Source organism: Myxine glutinosa, chromosome 10, assembly GCF_964187855.1.
Source record: "Myxine glutinosa chromosome 10, kmMyxGlut1.1, whole genome shotgun sequence".
Lineage (NCBI taxonomy): Eukaryota > Metazoa > Chordata > Myxini > Myxiniformes > Myxinidae > Myxine > Myxine glutinosa.
In genome coordinates this window covers 22,083,934-22,109,459 of record NC_136270.1, presented here as the reverse complement: position 1 = coordinate 22,109,459, position 25,526 = coordinate 22,083,934, and the positions used below count along the sequence as shown (strand labels likewise).

Here is a 25,526-nt window from a genome sequence, read left to right as displayed (position 1 = left end):
TCCATCAGACGGGTGTTTTGTGTACAGTGCGAGGCGTTGTGCACACCATCCACCAGACGAGTGTTTTGTGTACAGTGCGAGGCGTTGTGCACACCATCCACCAGACGAGTGTTTTGTGTACAGTGCGAGGCGTCGTGCACACCATCCATCAGACGAGTGTTTTGTGTACAGTGCGAGGCGTTGTGCACACCATCCATCAGACGAGTGTTTTGTGTACAGTACGAGGTGTTGACGCCATCCATCAGACCGGTGTTTTGTGTACAGTGCGAGGCGTTGTGCACACCACCCATCAGGAAGGTGTTAAGCCAGAGGACCCATCTGCTAACACTGGCTGTTGGTGGATGTCAAAAGATCCCACGGTGTCTTTTACAAAGGGTCCGCGAGTCATCGCTGGGCCCTTGAACAAATGACAAGTTCCTGCCCTGAATGAATCCTGGGAAGGCAATGGCAAACCCCCCAACATCAGACTTGGTTCCATCATATTTAGCGCATCCACTCTGAATATCGGAGGACTGCACATCCATTTAGCCCTATCCCAAACATACCCAAGCCTTAAAAAAAAGAGGTAACTGCTGCTTCCTTGTTTGATGCTCAGCACGAACAAACCCCGAAGGTTGGCATCAAGTCCTAATTGTGACGTCACAAAAAATCCAGGAGAGAAATGTGCCGTCATTAAAAACAATGGCGGCACTGGTACCTAAAGCACTTGGTCGTTGGTTATGCAGCACAAGGCTGCTGAGTAGCATCATTGGTTGGGGGCGCGGTTGTGCCGCTGATGCAGTGCCCTGCATAGGTTCAGGCAGGAATGTGACCATGGTGCCGGCGATAGCTCGCCTACTCTTCACCAAGGACACCGTGGGACCTATAACGTCCACCAACAAATTCCGGCAGATGGGACGCCCAGTTTAACCACCATCCGAGAGTCCCTGCCTGATGACAGTTTATAGCAGAGTGAGCACACCTCCAGGCCATCCTGTCAGCCCCTAACTAAAGTACTAACAATTGTGGCAACTCTGCAAGGTTTACAGTCACAAGAGTCTGATTAGGGGGTCCTTTTCATGCCCAGGACTTACAGCAATGGCTCCGGTGTGGCGCATTTCCATGTTTGTACCAAACAAGCGGGCAAACCCCCACGGAGGCCCACGGACGAAGCTACGACATAACTCGCATAAACAGGGTGACCAAGTTTAAAAGTGGAACAGCCGCCATTTTAGAAGGAACCAAACCACAGGAACCCCATTACGTTTACCTGTACCGGCTAATATGACAACTGCACCTCAACACGGGCTCGGAGGTGGATGTCCTCCATTTAACCACGATGTTTATGACACAAGTATGGCGGAGTGGATGGAGCATGTTGCAATGTACTTGAAGATCTGTGTGTCATGGACACTTACACAATGCCTTTATAAAATCAACCAAAGTCTGGTTTCTTTTCTACACATCGTGATAACAAAGAGAGAAAGGATGACACAAACAAATTAAAAAAAAAAAAAAAAAATGGAAGTTGGTCAGGGAAGAGAAGACAAAAGCATCACTATGGGCAAAAGGATGAAGTTTGGTCGAGAAGCAAAAGGAAGGAGGGAGGGAAGGGCAGGTGCATCCGATCGAAGCACATCGGATGCACGTTTTATTGGTTCCATGATATATGGTGCACCGACAACAGCCACGGGCGATGACACACTGACAGTGATGGCCACGAGCTGCAGGGTGCCATGCCCCTAGCTCTCGGCCTCAGGTTGGTCTGACTGTACAGGCGGGAGAGCGAAGGAGACGCTAGCCCAGTAACTAGGTCTCTCTCCACCGCTCCTCCCTCACTAGCCCCAGCTCCGAACCTCGTGCATGATGAAAAGCATAGGAATTAGGATTACGGAAGATGGAAGGGGAAAAGGGCGGGTGTAGAGCAATCGCATTCATAACCGTCACCTCTCAGTTCATAACTCATGGGGTTTGGAAGGGTCATTTGGGGGAACTGTATAATGAGAGGGAATTGGGCGTGAGAGAGGGCTATGGGGGGGGGGGGGGGAGGAGGGGGAAGGGGGTCGAGAAGAAGATTTGGGGTGGGGAAAATCACTGCCGCTTGACATCCAAGCCTTGGAACGGGCAACAAAGTGCAACGTGTCTGGGCCCATTCAGAATCAGTTTTCGCTGGTGCAGGTTGGCAGCGAATTGAGGACTTGTACGATGAAGAAGAAGAAGAAGTCCAATTACTATGATGCTGGACCCATGCTCCGCTTTGTCCTTGTACCATCCCTTTCCCCTTCCCCTCCCCCCTCCAACACCCATATCTTTCCCTCAAAACCGGTGACCCGCAAATCCGCCAAGCCTAAGGCTTACCAATTTACAAAACAAGAAAAACAGATAAAAAAAAAACAAAGCACATCCTCCATGCTTTTCTTAAAAAAAAAAAGGGAAAGGAAAACAAAAACCCTCTGAAAGCAAAATGCAAAAGAGTTGCGCATTTGGTAGTTTGCACACGGGATAACGTCTGAGTCCCGTGGAGCCACCTAGCAGATGGCATTGCATTGATGCCTGCACGGCGGCCACATCATCATCAATATCATCAAAGAGATCAGTATCATCATCACGATTAATTTTTGAGTCGACAGCAGCAGAGCGGATCGTCACTTCCCTCGGTGGACAGTTTATTGCCACTGGCCATGGGTTCCTTCACAGCTCAAGTTGTGGGTGCAGCATGGCAAGATGGAGAGAATGTGGACAGGAGATTAGGAGCGGTGGAAGAATAGATGGTGGGATGTGGATTACAGGGCAGGAATGAGGATGGCAGGGTGGGACGGGGGAGGACGGGAGGGGTGGTATGCCATGCTAAACCAGCAGCCCTTAGTTCAGCCATGGGAGCAGGAGAGGGTCGTCAAGTATTTTCCAGTGCTGCAAGTTTAAGATCAGGTAGATGCAGTTTGTCTCTTTCCTCAGCGCCGACAAATCCTGCTGCCGGTAATTACTCGTACTCCAGAAACTGCTTGTGGTAGAACAGCAGGTACCTGCAAAAAAGGGCGCATGGGTCATGGGATCCTATCATGACTTGTAACATCAAGTGACAATTCAATCTATCGTAAGCTCTTCGTTTCGGCATTGTAGATTCACATTTTCATTTCTCAAAGTTCGATTGGTTGAACTTCGTAAACCAAGCAATATATATAGTTGTATACTGTATGTATATTCTGTAGTTATATATATACAGACTTGGCATTTAATATGGAATATATATTTTTTCTTGACTTGGGTTTACTTTCTTAACTCAGTATATCAATCTGGTGAGTTTCTTTTACACTTTGGTGATTTATTTGTTAAAAGAACCATGTCACTGATTGTCTGTCGCAGCAAGAAGTCAACAACAGGATTATATCACAGGTGGCGTGGCAAAATGTACGGACAGGTGCATTTGATGATTGGCTTCACAGTCGGGTATACAAGGGTTGTTGCGTTCTGTATTAGTGGAAAACAACTGCTGCACATCTCCAAAAGTTATTGCCACTTCCTCTGGAGATGGTCCGTCAACTCGACAATGCTTTTTGTCATGGAGTGGTGGCTTTACGAAATTACGGCATGAAACAGCGTGCTATTGCTCAGCAGTATGGCATCACTCAAGGTCAGGTGTCAAAGATCCTGAAACGAAATGCTCAGAGGGGTGTCCCTACTCCAATACCGAGGCCAGGACATCCCCGCAGAACCACAAGGAGGGATGATCGCCAGCTGCACCGGTTAGTCCACAATGGCCGAACCAAGTCAGCTAATCGGCTTAGGTCTGAGTGACAGCAACTGACAAATGTGCCTGTATCCAGAAGGCTAGTCAACCAACGACTGGTTCAAGCAGGCTATCGTGCCAGGCGTCCCCTGAGAAAGCCACACCTGACCAGACAACACCGCCAGCGCCGATTGCAGTGGGCCAGAGAGCACCGTCAATGGCAGCCAGGACACTGGAATCACGTGATCTTCAGTGACGAGTCTAGATTTCTGGTCTATCGTCAAGATGGCCGTGTCCGAGTGTGCAGACAAGTGCATGAAGCCTACAACAAAGATTGTATAGTGCCAAGAGTCCAAGCTGGAGGTGGTGGGGTGACCGTTTGGGCTGCTTTTCATGCAGGGGGCAAAACTGACCTGGTTGTTCTGAATGGAAACCTGAACCAGTTCAAGTACAGGGCCATTCTGGAAGAAACATTGCTTCCATTTGCTCGTGCAGCCTTTCGAGGAAACATTGTCTTCCAAGATGACAATGCACGGCCTCATCGTGCTCGCATGATCCAACACTTTCTTGCTGACCGTGGTGTAGAGCATATGGAGTGGCCTGCCATGTCCCCGGATATGAATCCGATAGAGAACTTGTGGGCAGAATTAACGCGTCAAATCGACCACTTGGACCAGCAGCCGACCTCTGTGCGTGAATTGCAGCAGGCTATTGTCTGCATGGCAAGCGATTCCTGTCCAAACCTTGGCAAATCTCGTGAACAGCATGCCTCAACATGTACGTGCTCTCCTGAATGCTCGTGGGGGTTACACGAAGTACTGAACTGTAATTTTACTATCCGTAATCCCAGTCGTAATTTAACTTTTGTTTTTGTTAAAAAAAAATTTGGCTAATGTGCAAAATAAAGAGATACTTCTGGAAAACATACAGAAGTTTAACACAGTGCTGTCCGTGAATTGAGTTCGATATCAGTTTACATCACTTTCAAGGATCAATTTATTTGTTTCGAAATGTCAAATGTGGTTTTTGTTTCTTTTAAAGGTCACATTAACAAAATCTAGAATAATTTCAACATAATTCCAACAATAAACCTCGTTTTTCTCAGCAACCACATGTCTGATTGAGATGAAATTTTCAGGGTAGGAGCGACACCCATGCAGAATGTTTTTATGATAATTGTGATGTCATAGGTCACGTGGTGTGGCAGCCATCTTGGATTATACGCAAATAATTAAAAAATTCTCGGAAACCGTTGAATGGAAAAATTTGAAACTTTGCACTTTGTCAAGTACTTCCAATAGGGAACAAAAGCATGATAATGATGACATCATTAGTGGTGTGATACCAGCCATAAATGTTTTGATCAATGCCTTATCTTAAAAATCTGAAATTGCATGCACATGATCTATGGTATTGACCCATTGACCATTGATTGGTATTGGATTGGAGGATTGGTATTGCATGACCCATTGGTATTGAAATATTAAATTTATGACATCATAGGTCACATGGTTTGGCAGCCATATTGGATTGAAGGGAAATATAAAAGAATTATATCTCTGAAACCGCTTACCCTATCGATGCGAAATTTTACAAATGTCATGAAACACCACTGTTGCATAGAGTTGGAAAATGATGATGTCGTATGTCACGTGGTTTGGCAGCCATCTTGGATAGAAAAACGAACCTCTTCTGATCATCACAAAACTTTTTGGGTTTGGGTATTTGGGCCCAGCTGACACAGCAGGAATAGGTGACATCCGCTGGGGGACATGGTCAAGTAGATGGGATTGTGAATTGGTTAAGTTAAATTGTCTAATAAAGTAGGCCTGCTTGCTTGTTTTGGAGCCATTTTCTCCCCGCACCGGGACATCGGAGCGAGGAGACAAGAGGGAGAAGCATTTTGTACATAGAATTGTACATGTTGGAATTGCTGTTTGCAACTAAGGGGTTAGTATGCTATGGAGAATAGGCAAGTTAGATATGGCTCGCTTCCCACAGCCCCTCCTGATTTAATTCATTGGTATTAACTAGGTTTGAGTTTGTAAGTGATAAGATTAGAGCTGTGTCCCTGCATTGCTCCTTGCAGGACCTGCGGTTCCAGGGGGGTGGGGGGGGGGGGCAGTGTTATGTATAGGGGGAGAGGGGGGGGGGGTTAGCGATTACCTTAGGAGAAATAGAACTGTATAGAATAGCAAGGGCCGTGTGTGAGTAGGAAGCAAATCCAGATGTAAGGAAGTAGGGACGTGTCAGCTTAAGGATTGTGTTTGAATGTGCACAATAGGGGGTCTTGCTTGTGATAAGATAGAGAGGGAATAAAGTTAGATCGCTGAGCTACGATCGAGGAGGATTGGTGTGAACTGAGGAGGATTGGTGAGAACTGAGGAGGATTGGTGAGAACTGAGGAGGATTGGTGAGAACTGAGGAGGATTGGTGAGAACTGAGGAGGATTGGTGAGAACTGAGGAGGATTGCATCAGAACTGCGGAGAATTGAGCGGGAACAGTTCTAAAAGGATTGCGAGAGTTTTGAGGAGAAGGGGGCGGAGCCTGGATCGAGCATATACAGTATGCTGAGGAGCTCACGTCTTTGTGAGGAAAACTGTGGAGGTCTGGGGAGAATTGAGAGGTGGAGAGCTTTTTTAAGGAGGTCTTCCTGCCTGCCTTGGCCCTGGTGCTGTTCTCATTCCCCCCCCCCCCCCCCCTTAGCCTGTTTGTCTCCTCATCACCTCTTCAGCATCCTGATTGTCTCATCACCCTGCCCATCTCCCCCTTTCCCATCTTCCTCCTCCCCCGCTGCTCTTCTGTACAGAGTTGAGCCGTTGATGCTATATATATATATACACATACATATTTAATTTCTAAGTGATTCTTCACCATTGAGAGATTGGGTGAAAAGCGAGTTATGACTAAACTTGGTGGAGGAGTTGGTTCGGTGACGAGAACAAGCCGATTCGATTTTGGTTCAGGTCCGAATCCAGATCCGGCCTATCAGTGGGATACAAAATAAACTGTTCAGCCTGGCGGAGGTATGCGCTCTACCGAGTGCCGTTCTAGTTTAGTATGAACTCTTTATCCTGTTTTCTTCCTCTACCAAATCTTTAGCTTTGTGTGAAAATTGTCAAAAATCATTATAATCTACAAATCTGAGTTGTTCAGCTTCAGGAACCATTACCCTAAAAATGCAGACAGGCTACAGGGGCCTGGAAGAAGCACCATTTTCATCAGGTATAAAAGGCTCTTTGTGGAGCATGTATGAATTGGACATGCATCGCAGCAGGACAAGGAAGTGCAGTGGAAACATCAGTGCACATTTCCAAGAATATGCTGGGCAGGATAACTTAGAGGTATGCACAGTTTGCTTTGAGGTGTCTACCCTGGGTATGAATCACTACCACCGATAAAACTGCCACCCTGGTGTGTCGCGTGTGGGGTGACGCATCAACGAGTGCACCATTCATTGTAAGGACGTCAAGCCGGGAGGCCCGTCCGCCAGCACTGGGGCATTGGTGGACAATAAAGATCCCACGGTGCCTTCAATGAAGAGTTGGTGAGCTTGCTAAATTACAAATTCATGCCAGCCAGTCAGTTACAGAAAGACTTGGGTCTGACGCAATTCCCCCTGCTGACCCCACAAGTAGGTGGGAATAATTTGAAGCGTTAAATAAGAGGAGTGCGCATTACAAGGATATTAGTAAACGCTGGACAAATCATATGGAATTAGAACGTGAGATTCCAGCATCATGAGCTAAGCGCTCAGTACTCAGTGGAAATACCAAATAGGCCTTGAAATGCAATCTTCTTCTTCTTCTTCTTCTTCTTCTTCTCCAGGCATCCACTTATCGTGGTGACATGCTGATGCTTTCAACAGAGTGACATGCAATGGTGAATGCGAATGATTCATTACAAAAGCAGGCATGAAGAGCAATGACTTGCCCGTGAATATAAATGTAACATCGGTCGAGAAGAGCAGGGCGACGGTTGTTTTTGGGTCGATCATAAGCAATCAATTTCCGTGTCTTTTCCTTGCATTTACATCCCACGATCTGGTACGCGCACAATTGGATTGCGTTGCTTTTTGCATTTTACCAACTTAAAATACAGATTGTATATGGTCTTGTAGTATTCAAGATATTCCTCGTGAAGATGTGCAAACATACGGACAGACTTTCATTTCCTGCACGCACGACGTGTGCAAAGTATGCCAGTTTCTGGTTTGGCATCAGCATTTCTAATGTCCATGTGTGTATAATTTCTTCAACAACTGATTTGTTCGGTGCTCCAATTTGGAATTTTTGGAATTTTTAGGGAATTTTTAACATTCGTCTCGAACATCATGTTTCAAAATTTTCAATCTTCTTCACTGTCCATGACTCACCTATACATTGCAACTGGAAATACCAGAGCATCCTCTTGGTTTGTTGGGTCAAATTTTTATCTTTCCACATTTTTGTCGATCCTGACGTCCCTGTTGTCCCCCAATGTTAACCATCCATGAATTTCTCCTCCACATTCTCCACTCACTTCAATCTTGTAACCCGGGAAGATGAAACTTTCCATTTCCATGTGAACATCTCACAATCTGAACATATCGATCTCCTCGGTTGACAAGATTTTAGTCTTTTTTAGGTTTTCAATAAAGACAAGCTTTTTTCACTTTCCTTTTTCAATGTCTGCAGCAATTTCATCAAATCCTCTTTACTTTCTACCAATCGTCAGCATTCCTTAGATTGTTGATGCACCTTCCTCCAATCCCGACTCTAGTCTCCATGTCGTCCAAGTTTCATTTGCTCATGATGTACTCACTAAATAGATTGAACAAGTAAGGGGAGATGATGCACCCCTGTCTGACCCCTTTTACAATTCCAAACCATCCTGTCTCTCCATACTCTGTTCTTCCTGTAGCTTCTTCTTCAGTGTACGCGTTTCCGATCAGATATATCAGGTGCTCCTACATCCTCGTGTCTCTGGACCTAATCCACAACAATTTATGACAAACACAACCAAAATCGTTGGTACGATCTAAAAAACAGAGATGATTTCCTTTGATATTCAGTTGATTTTTCCTTGTCCAACCTATAATTTGCAATTTGATCTCGAGGGCACCTCTTCCTCTTCTGAACGATGTTGCTCAACAGGCATCTCTCACTTAATGAAGTCTTCTATTCTGTGTTCAATGATCTCTAGTAATATTTTGATAACATGTGATGTCAAGGAAATGATTCGGTTATTTGATCATCCTCTTAGATCCCCTTTCTTTGGCAATGGGATGTACATACACTTCCACCTTTTAGGCCACACAATCCTGCTCCAGGTATGTACAAATTGCCTTGATTTCACTCTGCTCTCTCATATCTAGCTTTCTTTATATACATATACATTGCTTTGTTGTTTTGTACTTTTGTTTGGTGATTAACAATGTTCACCCTGTTTGTTGGTGTTTGAACTGACGACATAATGCCTGATAAGCCAGATGTAAATCGACATGCCTATTGATTGAATTATCATTCCATTACCAGGCCTCTTGCAGCTGCCTGGACGTTTGGTTGCCCACTTGCCCGATCACCTAAGCCTCAGAAAACATGAATCGGTGGCCTCGCCCGATGCTGTGCATTGCGACCTGAGGGAGTGGGTCCTTTCTGCGTATGGCTAACTGGTGTTCATGTAGCCTTGTTTTCAGTCACATTGAGGCCTCTCCAACATAGTGGGTTGCGCAGTTGCTGCAATTTATTTTGTAAATAACAGGAGGATGTCCTCCCGATTGAATCAATCTTTCAGTTGCATCCTAACCCAGCAACTAATGGTAAGCCTCGAGTCAATGTGCGATGCCAACTTCAAATGGGACTAACAGGCGAGCAGTAGCTTCCGATACATTAGTCACATATGAGAGGGCGCACCAAAACCTTGGTTTGGGTTGTGTGGCCTCGCCGGTTAACTCTTCTCTCCTCTTCTCCTCCGCATACACTTATTTATGAAACTGCTTGGGTAACTATTTAAATGGAACAACTTTCAAAGAAAGTTTCTTTCATATTGCAGCAGTGTGCATTGACCTGTTGGAAAGGTGTTTGCAGGTAGCTTTGTTTATGAGCCATCGGAAGGTTACTACCATAATGTAGAATGGGACTTGTGTTAGTTGCCTTTATGTACACGGTTGTTTCCAGGTCCTAGATTTGCAAAAGTTACATGGAACGACACCATCATCTCGACTGGTTAAAGCTGGACATCTTTCAATTGGTTATTGCCCTCAGAGGCTTCAACTTGGTGAGCATTCTGCTGATTTTTCAGGTGAAACTTTTCATCGGATCTGACTGTAGCACAATGTAAGCTTCTTCATTCTCCAGAGGTTGGTTCGCTTTCTGTAAGTATTCTGTCTTATCCATGACTACAGTTGTTCGACCCTTATCAGCTGGCAAAATAACAATATTCAAATCAGCTTTAAGTGTATGAGTGGATGGCATTGGCTTCGTTTCGGGTTGGAATTTGATGAGGCTTGTGCAAGGCGAGAAGAGAAGTTACGTGTTGTCGGATGGCATCCTTCGTATATTCTGGTGTTTCTATTTGTGAAAGAAGCTTTCGAGGCATGATATGAAGTCGATTGGCTTTGTATCTGCTGCGGTAAACCAGGTTTCATGTATCAGCACATTCCTCTGTTGACCAGAGTTGTTTGGAAAATAGATTGTGTACAATAGGGCCACCCATTGTTCTGTGAAAGCAGCTTCAAACAAGCTATCTTTCTGCCAAGAACAGATTTCCTTTCTTCTCGATTTGTGCATGCTGAGCACATGACTTGTTCCAATAGCTTCACAGCATCTGCGTTCAATGTAGATTGGCAGGCTACTTTCTTCTGTTGAATTGGAGCCTATATTTGTAACCTCAGATGGCAATCTTGGATTAAAACACGAACTATTAGTTAGCCATTTTGTTTGACAGTCTGTCTTCCAAGTTCTATGTTCACCGGTGGTTTGTACGAGATGCTTTTTGGCAGGATGCCTTCTCTCAGACAATTGATATACATATACATTTTTGGCACGATACAATTGAATTGACAATTGATATATACATATATAGACGGAAGCCAAACAGTTCAATCTTGGTTTCATCAAACCACAGAATCTTGTTTCTCACAGTCTGAGAGTCCTTTAGGTGCATTTTTTGCAAACTCCAAGCGGGCTTTCATGTGTCTTTCACTGAGGAGAGGCTTCCGTCTGGCCCCTCTGCCATAAAGCCCAGATCGGTGGAGTGTTGCAGTGATGGTTGTCCTTCTGGAAGTTTCTCCCATCTCCACACAGGATCTCTGGAGCTCAGCCAGAGTGACCATCGGGTTCTTGGTCACTTCTCTTACCAAGGCCCTTCTCCCCCGATTGCTCAGTTTGGCCGGGCGGCCAGCTCTAGGAAGAGTCCTGTTTGTTTCAAACTTCTTCCATTTAAGAATTATGGAAGCCACTATGCTCTTGGGAACCTTCAATGCAGCAGAGATTTTTTTTGTAGGCTTCCCCAGATCTGTGCCTCGACACAATCCTGTCTCTGAGCTCTGCAGGCAGTTCCTTCGACCTCATGGCTTGGTTTTTGGTCTGATATGCATCGTCAGCTGTGAGACCTTATATAGACAGGTGTGTGCCTTTCCAAATCATGTCCAATCAATTGAATTTACCACAGGTGGACTCCAATCAAGGTGTAGAAACATCTCAAAGATGATCAAGAGAAATGGGGGAGGCACCTGTGCTAAATTTCAAGTGTCATAGCAAAGGGTCCGATTACTTATGTAAATGTGATATTTAAGTTTTTTATTTTTAATAAATTTGCAAAACTTTCTAAAATCCTGTTTTCTCTTTGTCATTATGGGGTATTGAGTGTATATTGATGAGGGGAAAAATGAATTTAAACGATTTCAGCATAAGGCTGCCACATAACAAAATGTGAAAAAAGTGAAGGGGTCTGAATACTTTCTGAATGCACTGTAAGCTTGATGGGGAGATTGGTAAAAATCCGGCTTAAGTGGGCTGGACACTCGTCACAGATGTGGAAAGAGCGAATGGAAAAGAGAGCAGATAGGTTGAGGGAGCAAGGTAGGAGGAAAGGGGGTAGATCGTGTTCGAGATGGGAAAATTGTGTTATGAGGGATATCATTAAGGCGGGGGTGGTTGGAGAGTGGAACACGTTTGCTGGGGACAGAGTGAAGTAAAGGAGTGTCGGGGTCGAGGCATTGTGGAAGATTGGCACCATTGGATCGCACCCTTCATCAAGGGAAGAAGAAGCTGTCTGAAAACAAGAATAAGAAGAAAGAATAATTACAAACGGTTTGTTTTGGGTCAGTCGATTCTATCGCTCAGCGATGCTGTTCAAGAGTTTCATGAATGTTGTCGGATGTGAAATCCCTCCACACACGACTGGTCGCTACTTTATCGGTTTATAAGTTTGTATCTGGGTTTTCTGGATGATTGTTGCTGTATTACTTGGTCTATGGAGTGTCCGTGCCATCCATACCCTACATCGGATGTCTACCAACTTCCTCATAGTTCTTGGTTTTTTCCCCGAGCTGAAAAGCCAAGAGGTCGCCCTTCCCCTCCCTCTCTCCCGACCTCCGGGTGAAAAAGCACATAAAGAAGATGGGAAAATGTGGGAAGGAGGTGCCACAGATGATTGGCACACAGTAAAATAAAAGAGGGGATGAGAAGCTTCAGGAAACTTTACAGACAAAAACGAGTGTTCCAGATGGCACTGACAGTGCAAAATAGTGGCATCAGAAGGGCCTCCCAGAATCCCGTGCTCAGTACGGCTTCAGTCGCAAACTAGCAAAGAAGGGGACACAAGATTATGTGCCAGAGATGAGACAGCCTCTCATGGCACTACACTTGGGTTCAGGCCTCTATCTTTCTGGCCGCAAGCCTATGGGAACACGGATTTCAAAGGTACCTCCCAGCAGGCAATGCAGAATCAGGAATGCAACCCGAAGACCCCCAACAGCTCACATGCCACAACCCCCATATGGCAACCTGCCTCAATAGCTTGCACCAAAAACCAATGTTCCGTTAAAGGTTAGTAATGTACAGGTGGTGGTCCCGCTTTGGGCATTGGTCCTTGAGCACCCTGCCACCTGAGATTGTCCCTCTAATGATTTGCAATTGTCCCACTATTTGCTTGTCCTGCATCAAATACATGTGCCAACTCCTGTATGAGCCTTAGATCCTTGAAGAAAAAATATAGATATTAAAAAACGACTTAGGCCGACTTTAGCTGCATTGGCCAAAACGAAGACCTTTCTAATCCTGAAAGATATTTGTCACAGCTGATTAGCAACATTTACATGCACGAGCGAAGCTGACTCTCCTTCTCTTGACGACTCCCTGACATATGACATACGAAGTCATTCATTCATCCTACTTTAACGTACGATTAATTTCACAATTCAAAATGCATAAAAACAAGTCGCGAAGGCGCATGAGTATTATAAACAACAATTTGCTAATTCAAGATAACGGGCACAGAAGGATGTACCCTTCGCTGTCGAGTACATCGCGCACAGAGGCATGAGTGATGATGGCGTCGTCGCACTTGAACCACTGGTCCTTATGCTGACGGATGAAGCTCGTGTAGTGGCCGCTTTCCAGTGTTCCCTGGTGGTTTACAACTGCGAACAGTGAGTACCTGCACAGAGAAGAACAGGTCATTACCGAGTTAAAATAAAATTACATTTTTACTCTGCCTTTTGAAACTGCCGAGCCTTTCCAGCCCTGGACAAATGATGGCAGAGCAATCCAAGGAAGTGGGCAAGGAATAATAAATCATTTGGACACAGGAGAAAGACATTTGGCCCATCATGTCTGTGTTCCATAAATACCACATTATTCAATATACCAGTCTATCCTACTTCATTTCACTGGGAGGGGGATTGGAGAAGAGTGGGGTGAAGACCCTCCTGCAGACATCAAAATCACTGCATGTGTATACACTCACCAATTCACGCGCAAGCTACCAGCCAGTCCCGCAAATATCCATGTATCCCTCAATTCCCAATGCTTCTAGGCATCCATCAAATTCCAATTTAAATGTATCTGTTGTTTCTGCTGTGACTACCTTGCCAGGATGACCATTCCACGCATTAACTATTCTCCAAGTGAAAGACCCCTACCTTCCTGCTGTTCCTACTCTCATCTATTATGACCATCGTAACCATCATCAGAACATCTACCAACATCGGTGGTGTAATGGGTCGAATGCCTGCTCTGAGTCTGGGAGGTCAGGGGTTCGAACCCCGGCCAAGTCATTCCAAAGACTTGCAGGATATCTCAAAAAGTTGTGGATGACTTTGTATGAAATTTGGTGGACATGTTGGATGTGTGACAAAGACTAATTGATTCGATTTTGGTGAAGATACGGATACGGATCCAGATACTAGAATTGTTGTCGTGATTCTTCACCATTGAGAGATGTGGCCAAAAACAATACATAGCACGATCTCTCAAAGAGTTGGGGACGGATTCGGAACGAAACTTGGTGGACACGTTGGGTGTGTCTCACAAGGAAGAATTGATTCAAAGTTGGTGGAGATCTGAATCCGGAACCGAGAATTTTTTAAATATTCAAAGTGATTCTTCACCATTGAGAGATGGGCCAAAAACGATATATAACATGATATTTCAAAAAGTTATGGACGAATTATGACAAAACTTGGTGGACGAGTTGGTTAGGTGACAAGAACAAGACGATTAGATTTTGGTTCAGGTTCGAATCCCGATCCGGCCTATCAGTGGAATACAAAATGTAAACTAATCAGACTAGCACAGGTATGCGCTCTACCGAGTGCCCTTCTAGTTATTATAACATACAATCCTAACTCAATGTCATTGTCCATTTTGCTGACATATTGTTCTGTATTTATGAAGTCTATACCGTCATTAACTTGAACATCTCAATCAGATCCCCTCCTAATCATCTTCTTTATAATGAACTAGCCGAAAGCACCCGGTGTTGCCCGGGTTCTTTTTAAATGAATTTACTACTATAATTCAGCTTTTACTCATGGCCGTAGAAGATTGACTACTATAATTCAGCTCAGCTTTTAATTGCGAAATGGGCCCGGCCCAGCCCGGCCAAGGCGGCCTCGACACCTAGCCTATAACCTTTCCGAGACCCGTCCCGACATTTTTAGTTCTTTTTGAATGAATTTACCACTATAATTCAGCTTTTACTCGTGGCCGTAGAAGATAGACTACTATAATTCAGCTCAGCTTTTAATTGCGAAATGGGCCCAGCCCGGCCGAGATGGGCCTCGACCGGCCTTGCCACCGAGCCGAAAACCTTCCCGGGGCCCGTCCCGACATTTTTTGTTTTAGAGGTTTCCTCCTATCTTTCACCGTTCAAGAGATTAGCGCGTGCAGACAAACAAACAAACAAACAAACAAAAACTTTCTTTTATATATATAGATAAAGTCTCGTCTCCTTCAGTCATTCCTCATAGCTTCATGCAGCGAACCCTGGAATCAATCTAGTTGTCCATGCTATGTCCTTCCTTAGATGTGGTGACCAAAACTTGTACAATAAAACACGTGAGGCCTCATTTACCCCCACTACGAATACAACCGAAAACCCTGAAAGCTTTAACTATAGCTGCCTGTCACTGTGCTGTCTGCTTACCCCCCATATCGGGAAGCAAAGCTCATGAAAGAGCAAAGTAGAAATTACAGTGTGACGAACATCAAGGGAATGAATGAACATGAAAAGAGGAGAGGGATGAGGGGAGGAAACTGAAACTAGCAAGTAAAAAGGTTGGGTGATGAAAGGTTAATGGGGGTAATAAAAAAAAATCAGGGTTCATTGTAGTGAAATCGTATCCGTACTGAACCCGGGTGGGGATGCTCGCTGCTCGCTGTCATTGTTGTCCCCACTAGGGGCGTGACTATAAGACCCGTTGCCGTGTCAGTGCTCCGAGACTTCTCCCTTGTGACATGTTACATCGGTAGCCTCGTTAATGGTACGCCTTTATAGAATATCTAGCTTGCTTGCATTGACTGATATGAATGGCTTTATGAGATGTCGCATCGTATGCTTATTGTGTATTTCTACTTACAGGAATGATGTGATGATCTAAATGCAATTAAACCAAACCGTTGGACTAAAAGTTGTGCGGACCTGAATGGTTTTCCACAACACTTAATTGCATTTATGATCTGCTGACATGGCTGGCAACAAGACGTTGACGGTGTCCATTTTCAGCGCCGACCCACAAGCCACGGACGGAGGCTTGCAACTCAAGCACTGGCTCAAGCAGCTGGAGCATCTCTTTAATGAGCCTGATACCGCTCCGACGCCTGCCGCGAAGCTAGCAATATTACACTCAAAAATCGACTACCGGGTCTACCACTCGGTCGCTCAATGCACGACGTATGATCTTACCGTCGCGGAGCTCAAGCGGCTTTATATAAAAGAAAAAAGCCCTGTGTATGCGCGTTATTTGCTGCAGACGCGACGGCAGCAACCCAACGAGCCTATGGATCATTACGCCCAGGAGCTCCGGCAGCTCATGCTGGACAGCGCCCAGCCACGGACTCCCGAGCAGGCTAAAGATGATCGCCTTTTAGATGCCTTCATAGCAGGGGTCTCCTCTCAGGAACTACGTCTCAAACTCTTGGAGAAGACCGACCTGACCTTCGCTACGGCGGTTGAGCAAGCGACGGTGTATACTGAAGCGCGGATGCAATCGAACGCCTATGATCGCACGCGCCTTTTGGCGGGCACCTCACTACACGCCCGGCCGGAGAGGACCACTGACGAGGACGTGGATCCGCCTGCTGAACTCCGGGATGCTCCGGAGGATGACCCTACCCTGACAGCTGCCGTTACGACCAGCAGACCCAAGGCCTTGCGCGGGGCCGCATGTTTTTTTTGTGGAGGGCCTCGTCATGCCCGAGTCGTGTGTCCGGCACGTGACGCTATTTGCCATTTGTGCTCGCTAAAGGGACATTACGCGAAAGTTTGCAAGAAATCGGCACGCGGCTCGCGGCCCTTCGACACGCGCAGCCGCGGTCGCGCAGGCGCGGCAACCTTGAACGGGCTTGTAGCAGAACCCACGAGCCCAGCGCCTTACCCGTCTTCGAAGGGGAGGGCCCCTCGCTGCGGCCCGCTGGGCGCTCAGACAACCTTGACTGGCGCCACCGGAAAGCCACCACCGTCTCATTCTCCATCGGGGACAAAGGCCGCGTCCTTGGCCAAACCTCGAGCCACGCAAGGGAAGAAACAGCTTTCGAATACTACGGAAGCCTCTTGTCAAAGCGACCAAACGAAAAAGGAGATTTCGAATACTACGGAAGCCTTTTGTCAAAGCGACCAAACGAAAAAGGCGATTTCGGCTACAACGGAAGCCTTTATCTGCCAGGAGTGTCAAAAGGCGATGTCAAATACTACTGAGGCCTTTTCTCATCGGATTTTGAATCGCGAAACACCGGAATGCTGGGGAAAGTCCTCTGATGACGATAATGGATTTCCCATGGTCAACGCAGACTCCGGCCACGATCGCAAAACTGCAGCTGGTGTAGGATCCACCCGCGAGGCTGGTCCGACCCATTCGGGGGGCTCAGTCCCGCTCCCAGCTGCCTCGTCTGGCCTGGCTCAAGCCCTTATTCCCCTTATGGTTGAGGGCCATTGTGTTCAGGCCTTGGTGGACACCGGATCTACGGATAGTTTTATCGACCAGCGACTTGTGCTCAGGCATGGATGGCGGATCGGGCGGTCTACACGACGGATCTTCATGGCATCCCAGGGACTCCGGCTTAGCACAAAAGGGGAATGCCGATTGAAACTAGTGCTAAAGGGACGGGTTTTCCCTGATGTACACCTTATGGTTTTACCCGCATTATGTGCTGATATTCTGCTAGGACACGATTTTCTTAAGCTGCATGGACGTCTGGTAATGGAGTTCGGTGGGCCTGACACTCTTGTTGTGGGGGCGGACGACGCGCTAACGGTGTGCGCCCTAGCGCAAATGGACGTCCGTCCGCTTTCGCTGTTCCCCAATCTAACCTCCGACTGTACCCCTGTCGCGGTAAAATCGAGACGCTACTCCCGCGCGGACATGCAATTCATTGCGGACGAAACGACACAGCTCTTGAAAGACGGCATCATAGAACCTAGTAGGTCACCGTGGCGTGCTCAGGTCTTAGTGGTGCGCAGTGAGGCCCACCGCAAACGCATGGTAATCGACTATTCCCAAACGATTAACCGCTTTACACAGCTGGATGCCTACCCCCTTCCGGGGATGGACGCGCTAGTGCAACAGGTGTCCCAGTATTCGGTCTATAGTACTCTCGATCTCCGTAGTGCGTACCACCAGATCCCTATCTCTAGGGCGGATCGTATCTATACCGCTTTCGAGTCGGGGCAGCGGTTGTACCAATTTACACGATTGCCCTTTGGGGTGACGAACGGGGTCGCTTGTTTCCAGAGGGCCATGGATGACCTCGTTGCGCGGGAGCACTTAACCGATGTTTTCGTCTACCTCGATAACCTTACGGTTTGTGGATATGACCAAGGGCACCATGACGCTAATCTGAAGCGCTTCCTTGAGGTCGCGCAACGGTATCACTTAACTATGAACGAGGATAAGTGCCGATACTCCCTACGCACCATAGATCTTCTGGGGTACACCGTGACCCATGGCTCTGTCTCTCCGGATAAGGAACGTCTGCGACCTTTGCTCGACATGGCCCCTCCCTGCGATCGGGCTTCCCTGAAACGCGCCCTTGGGCTGTTCGCCCATTACTCCAAATGGGTGCAAAATTTCTCCGCGAAACTTCGCCCCCTTGTGGCCTGCGACACCTTTCCCCTGAGTTCGGCCGCATTGACGGCCTTTGAAGGACTTAAGACCGACATCGCCCGAGCCGCCGTAGCAACCATTGACGAGAGCGGCTCGTTCGTCCTCGAAAGTGACGCCTCGGATCAGGCCATCGCGGCGACCCTCTCCCAAGGGGGACGTCCCGTGGCTTTCTTTTCACGGACTCTTACCTCCGCTGAGCGGCGGCACTCGTCCGTTGAAAAGGAAGCGTATGCGATCGTCGAGTCTATTCGGCGATGGCGCCCGTACCTACTCGGGCGGAGCTTCCAAATCATCACGGACCAGCAAAGCGTTGCGTTCATGTACGACACCTTACACGCCCAGCGCATTAAGAACGAGAAAATCACTCGCTGGCGTATCGAACTCGCCGACTTCTGTTACACCATCAAATATCGCCCAGGGAAGGATAACCAGGCCGCCGATGCCTTATCGCGCCCCACTACATGTGCTGGTATCACCTCGTTGGAGGGCCTACGGGTGCTGCATGCTACTGCGGGCCATCCCGGCGTAACGCGTTTCGCTCATTTCGTGCGGAGTGGGAATCTCCCTTACTCGATTGACGATATCCGCCGTATCTGTCGCGACTGCGCTATCTGCGCGGAAATCAAACCGCGTTTCTATAACCCCCCTATGGGGACTCTGGTGAAGGCTACACGCCCGTGGGAACGCTTGGCGATGGATTTCAAGGGCCCTTTGCCGGTGTCGAGCGGCTCTCGCTATCTGCTCACTATCGTTGATGAGTACTCACGATTCCCCTTTGCTTATATGTGCGCGGACATGACTGCTGCCACGGTGATGCGTTGCTTACAGAACTTGTTCTCAATGTTCGGTTACCCGGCCTATGTCCATACCGACCGGGGTGCAGTCTTCTTGTCTCAGGAGGTGCGCGGCTATCTGCTCCAAAACAACGTTGCGTCTAGTTACACCACGCCGTATAGACCCCAGGCTAATGGGCAGATCGAACGCTTCAACGGGATTATCTGGAGGGCCGTCATGCTCCATCTCCGGACCCACGGCCGGGGCCTCGATAAATGGGCTTGGTCGCTACCTGCGGCGTTGAACTCAATCCGGGCACTCCTGAGTACGGCAACTAACCAAACTCCCCACGAGCGTCTTTTCCACCACCCCAGGAGCTCGGGGTGTATACGGTCTTTGCCCAGTTGGCTCGCTGGGCCCGGGCCGGCCTACCTTAAACGGGCAGTTCGCGCGAGCAAGTACGACCCCCTTGTGGACAAAGTGCAGATTCTCCAGGCTAATCCTGAGCATGCTCGTGTGATGACGTCTGATGGTCGTGAGACTACTGTCTCCGTTCGTCATCTTGCCCCTTGCGGGGTCGACGACCTTAGTAGGGAATCGGACGAACCAGTCGAACCCGTCTATGAGACTATGACCTCTCCCGACGCTCCCATCGCCGACAGTCCACCGACCCTCCCCCCGTCGAGACTGCCCGGGTCCGACGACTTGGCGTTACCCCCTTCATCACCCGACCCTGTTGACGCCTCTGACACCGGGGATACAGGGTTACGAGACGCCGTACCCGGGGAATTTCGAACGCGTGCTGGCAGAGAAATTCGCCGCCCGGCCCGCTACGGTTGGGCCGACTAATACTCCGCGCCCATGCTGACGCTCACTCGCTTTTAGCCACGCGGCCGTATAATTCTGACGGGGGGGTGAATGTAGTGAAATCGTATCCGTACTGAACCCGGGTGGGGATGCTCGCTGCTCGCTGTCATTGTTGTCCCCACTAGGGGCGTGACTATAAGACCCGTTGCCGTGTCAGTGCTCCGAGACTTCTCCCTTGTGACATGTTACATCGGTAGCCTCGTTAATGGTACGCCTTTATAGAATATCTAGCTTGCTTGCATTGACTGATATGAATGGCTTTATGAGATGTCGCATCGTATGCTTATTGTGTATTTCTACTTACAGGAATGATGTGATGATCTAAATGCAATTAAACCAAACCGTTGGACTAAAAGTTGTGCGGACCTGAATGGTTTTCCACAACATTCATGATTGGGGATGGCAAGAGGTGGTGGTGCGCTGCTTCCTTGATGTTCCAGAGGGAAGAGCGAGACAGAACAGCCTCTGGAAGGTGGTTCTGGGAAAGAGTTGAGGTGTGCAGTCATCTTGGATTTTGGAAGTTTAGCAAGGAGGAAGGGGGTCGGGGAGGTGGTTTATGGAAGAATGTGCACTTCCTGGAGTTGCAGCAGAGGGTCGGGAGACAGAGAGCAATGTTGGAGAATAAAACAAACAACAACAACATGCATTTTACGGCCATTTTCCCTGCTAGAGCGGGGGCGGGGGTTAGCCTTGCGGTCCCCATGACAATCTTCTCCATTTTGCCCTATTTTCTGCATCTCTCCTTGTTAACCCCCTTGCCCGCATTTCTTCTTCCACCATCTTTAGCCAAGTCTTTCTCGGTCTTCCCCGTCCTCTACTTCCTTCTACATTCATTTCCATCAATCTTCTCAACCAGTCACTTTCATCCTTCCTCAACACATGACCAAACCATCTCAACCTGCTCCTCTTCACAGCATCAATCACAGGCTCTATTCCCATCATCTTTCGCAATTCATCATTTGTCTTCCTCTCTCTCAATGATACTCCACACATCAACCGAACCATTCGCATTTCCACCCTTTCCAGCCTTCGTTGCTGCTCTACATTCATGACCCATGTCTCGCTCCCATAAATCATAACACTTCTCACACATGCAGCATACACCTTTCCCTTCAGCTTCAACGACACTCCCCTCCTCATCAGCACGCCACTCAGTTCCCGAAACTTCTTCCATGCACATCTCACTCTAGCAACCGTTGCCGAGTCTGATCCACCTTCTCCATTCAGCATGTCTCCGAGGTAGCAAAATGTTTTCACACCTTCCAGCTTCACGCCTTCTCCAAGATCCAACTCAACATTTCCTCCATCTGCAGCTCCCTTGGTGCACACCTTACATTTGAATGTAGCTGCCACACTGGTTAATGACCCTCTCAGACCACTACATTTTTGATGAACCCACTCAGCGCACATTGTACATTGAATGGAGTTCACTCCGACACCCTTCCTACACACAGCACAGGGCCACTTCCCAGTTCTTTCCACCTCACCACATGCTTTACCACTTGCCATCACCTTCGTCTTTCCTATATTTACCTTCAGACCTTTTGTCTCCATACATTCCTTCCACTTGTTCATCTTTTCCTTCAGTCCATCCATACTTTCCGCAATCAATGTTGGAGAATAGATGGTAGAAAATAGACACCACTGACCTGCCTGCAACGTGAGAGCAATAGATCTTGTGCTTGGCCTCGTCACGGGAGATTCCAATAATTCGGAGAACTTTAGATTCCACAGAATGTAGGAGACTGATGTCAAGCTGTGGTGGCAGTTCATATGGGAGATCAATAGCCCATTCAGCTATGGAGAAAGGCCTTGTAGACAGTGAGTAGCTCAGATTTTCCAAGGAATCACTTGCATTGACAGAAGATGCCCAGTTTGTGGCTGGCTTTGGAAGCTAGCGTTGCTCTGTGGTCAGCCGAGGAAAGGTCAGGGCTAATGGTGAGGCCTAGAAGTTCAAGAGACTGAACCTCTTCCAGTTGATGACCAAGGAAATAGAAATGTGGCTTCATTTGACAATGAAGCTTCATTGCTTGTAATTGGAAGCAGGTTCACTGGCCTATAGTTGGTAGGGTCTGGTTGTGCACACTTCTTCTGGATACGAGTGAAGTGTGTTGACTTCCATGCAGAGGGGAGGCGGCCCGAGGAGGACAGACTGAATAAGGCAGATAGAGGGGCAGCAGGAATGGAACAGCGGCATTTGAGAACATGGGCACGATGGCATCTGGGCCTGTCAACAAAGCAGGGTCAAGACCAAACAGAACTTTCTCTACCTTCTCTGGTGAGAAGGTTATACTAGTCCAGTAGATGGTGCGTATTTCGAGGTAATATGGGGACATAACGGGATGGGTTGGGTACACGAGATTTGGAAACAAAGGCAGAGTTTAGACATCCTGCCTTACCTTGAGCAGAGACTGCAGTAATGCAGTTTGAGGTGAGAGAAGGGATTGGAGGGACGGGGGGGGGGGGGGGGGGGAGCATCTACCAGAAACAGACTTGACAGGGACAGATAGTGTGAAGAAGAAGAGGAAGAGACCGTGTAGAGTTTTCAGAGTTCAGTTTAGATAATGAAACGTTTATAATGTCATGAAAGGCTTTTTAGATATTCAGATTGAAAGACAAAGAATGAGAAAAGGAAGGAAATTACAGGCAGAATGAGTTAACCTCTCTGCTACCTAAATTCCAAGACTGATCATGTGATCTGCAAATTTGAAAAGCTGACTTAACCCCCACTGTCCAAAGCATTGATGTAAATTCTAAATAAAAAATGTCCGAGTGACGGTTACTCAGGTATATCGCTACTTACAACCTCCCAGCCAGACTTCCTCCCGCTCGAGACATTTTTTGTTTCCGATGACTAAGCCAGTTTTCAATCCAATTAGCTACTCCTCCAACCATCCTGCAAGCCCGAGCCTAAGCTGAAAGTCTTCCATGTGGTACCTTATCCAATTCCTTCTGAAAGTTTAGAGAAACAACATCAACTGCACTTCACTCGTCTACGCAACCAGAAACCGCTTCATAGAACCCCGACAAGTTTGATAAACAGAAACTCCCTTTAATAAATGTGTGCTGGCTGTCTTTAATTAATTAATATTAATCTAAATGGTTCCTCATCGGATCCACAATTAATGTCTAAAACAATTAAGTTTAAAGTAACAATTTAAAACTTCTATAATTCTTCTCTGGATCCTTTTTAAAATAACGGTGACAAACCTCAGGTACCCGTTCTGATTCCAATGAGCTGATAAAGATATCGACCTGCCCTTACCTTACTGCAGCCAACACCTTCCCTCACATCTCACTGCCACGAGAGCCTGCCCTCACCCCTCATCATCGCCATCTCCTGTTCTCACATCTCATCTTTGCCACCGTCTGTCCTCGTTCCTCACCTTCACCACCACCTGCCCTCGCCCCTCGCCTTCATCTGCCCCTGTGCCTCACCTTGGCCACCGCTCCTCACCTTCACCACCACCTTACTCACTCCTCACCTTCGCCACTGCCTGCCCTCGCACATCACCTTCCCCACCACCTAGCCCTCACACCTCACCTTCACCACTGCCAGCCCTTAATTGCTCCTCATCTCTGCCATTAGCTACACTTGTGCCTCAACCTCACCACATCACCACCAACCTCAAGCCTCTCCTTCAGGATTTCTTCCTTCCCTTAACCACCACCTGCCCTCAAGCCTCACCACACCACCACCTGCCCTCACGCCTCACCACACCACCACCTGCCCTCACGCCTCACCACACCGCCACCTGTCCTCACGCCTCACCACATTTCCGCCTGCCCTCACGCCTCACCACATCACCGCCTGTCCTCGTCCCTCACCACATCAACACCTGCCCTCATCCCTCACCACATCACCGCCTGCCCTCGTACCTCAACACATCACTGCCTGCCTTTGTCCCTCACCACATCACTGCCTGCCCTTGTGCCTCACCACATCACGTCCTGTCCTCACGCACCCATTGTCAAACTCTTAACACTCCCTGCATATGGAAATGAATGAAAATCAAATGGAAGTTTGTTTATGTTTGCTTTGAATTTATGAAGATTAGAAGAAGGGGAAACTGGAGACATTTGTGGTCATAAATGGAGAAGCAGAAAGATTTTCCCTGGCACGGAAATTGCAACATGAAAAGCGTGACTGGGAAAAAGGGAAAAGTGGGAAAAGCCTGGTGGATTAGCCCCTTAAAGGTTAATGAGTGAGAGATCAGAAATAGCAAGTTAGGTATAGAAACAGTTGTTAATTCACTAAAAAAATATATGGTTGTAGTTGGAAGAACCATCTTTTAAAAAGGTTTTTGTTTCCGAATTTGAGGCAGTTGCAAAACATTTCTAGCCATTATGTTGCTTTTTCCCTAAGGTGGGATTACCAATCTGCTCTATGCATTCAAAGAAAGAAACGGTCAATTAAACTGTCCTGAAGTTGATTTCCCAAAAACACACCAAAGAAGATGAAGTATCCCAAAAAGAGACACGAAAATTTACAGGAGGTAAACAGTTAAATCAGTTGTTTCAGTCTGAACAATTTTTAGGATAGATGGATTAACCCGACTCGGTGGCGTAGTGGTTAGAACATCCGCTCCTAGTCTGGGAGGTCGAGTCATAGTCCGAGTCCGAGTCATACATACCAAAGACTTTAATAATGGTCCGTGCTGCTTACTTGCTCGACGATCAGCATTTAAACAGGGCAGAGCATGAACAACCATAGGTTGGCAACGATTGTGCAGGCTGATGGACGGGCCTAATGGCCTCCTCATGCGTTGAAGCTTCTTAGAAGGGGAACTCTATTTATTTATTTTTTAAAACTCAAACAGACATGACTTTCTCATTGCACTTTCTTCGCTATTACATCTCATTTTTATGAAACAAACAACCACACAGCTTACTTGTTCTCACTGTTGAGGCTGTCTCCCTGCTGATACTGCCCATTCATCCTGCTCTCTTTACTGCAGGCAAGAGAAGGGAGGTACATTTGCATGTGATAGTTCAAAGCGACATTGATTAACCAAACAGTTCAAAAACTACGACTGACGTTCCCCATTAACATTAAACTTTTACTTGTAAGAAGGGAGCAGGAGGAAAAACAAAATATTAATTCCGGTCAATTATCAAGTAAAGCGTTTGAAATTCTCACATTTCTCACACATATATCGCTGGAAAGCTGCCATCATCAGGAATCTCAAAAAGGTATCGTAGTATGATGAAAATTCATCCGTCACTAACACAAAAGCAGTGTGGGAGTAGTGTAAAACAAATGGCCTTTGTCGCATGGGATTATGTTTGAATAACGACTCTGATTCCCCATCAGTGGTCATGTGGTGTAGAGCATCACCGCACCATCTATTTTATCAGTGCTACCGGGGCCG

The 25,526-nt window shown here is 47.2% G+C and overlaps 1 protein-coding gene across 3 annotated transcripts in view; it reads right to left on the bottom strand.

The window, feature by feature from the left end:
• Positions 1 to 1,388: 1,388 nt before the first annotated feature.
• LOC137434388 (ubiquitin carboxyl-terminal hydrolase 22-like) overlaps positions 1,389 to 25,526 on the bottom strand; it is a 179,442-nt gene continuing 155,304 nt past the window's right edge. For all 3 annotated transcript variants that reach the window (XM_078785447.1, XM_068127339.2, XM_078785446.1), the window contains 3 exons: positions 25,047 to 25,106; positions 13,200 to 13,349; positions 1,389 to 3,002 (listed from right to left, as the gene is read on the bottom strand). In XM_078785447.1, the coding sequence (XP_078641573.1) occupies positions 2,960 to 3,002; positions 13,200 to 13,349; positions 25,047 to 25,106 (253 nt within the window). In that variant the 3' untranslated portion in view covers positions 1,389 to 2,959. The remainder of the gene's footprint in view (positions 3,003 to 13,199; positions 13,350 to 25,046; positions 25,107 to 25,526) is intronic.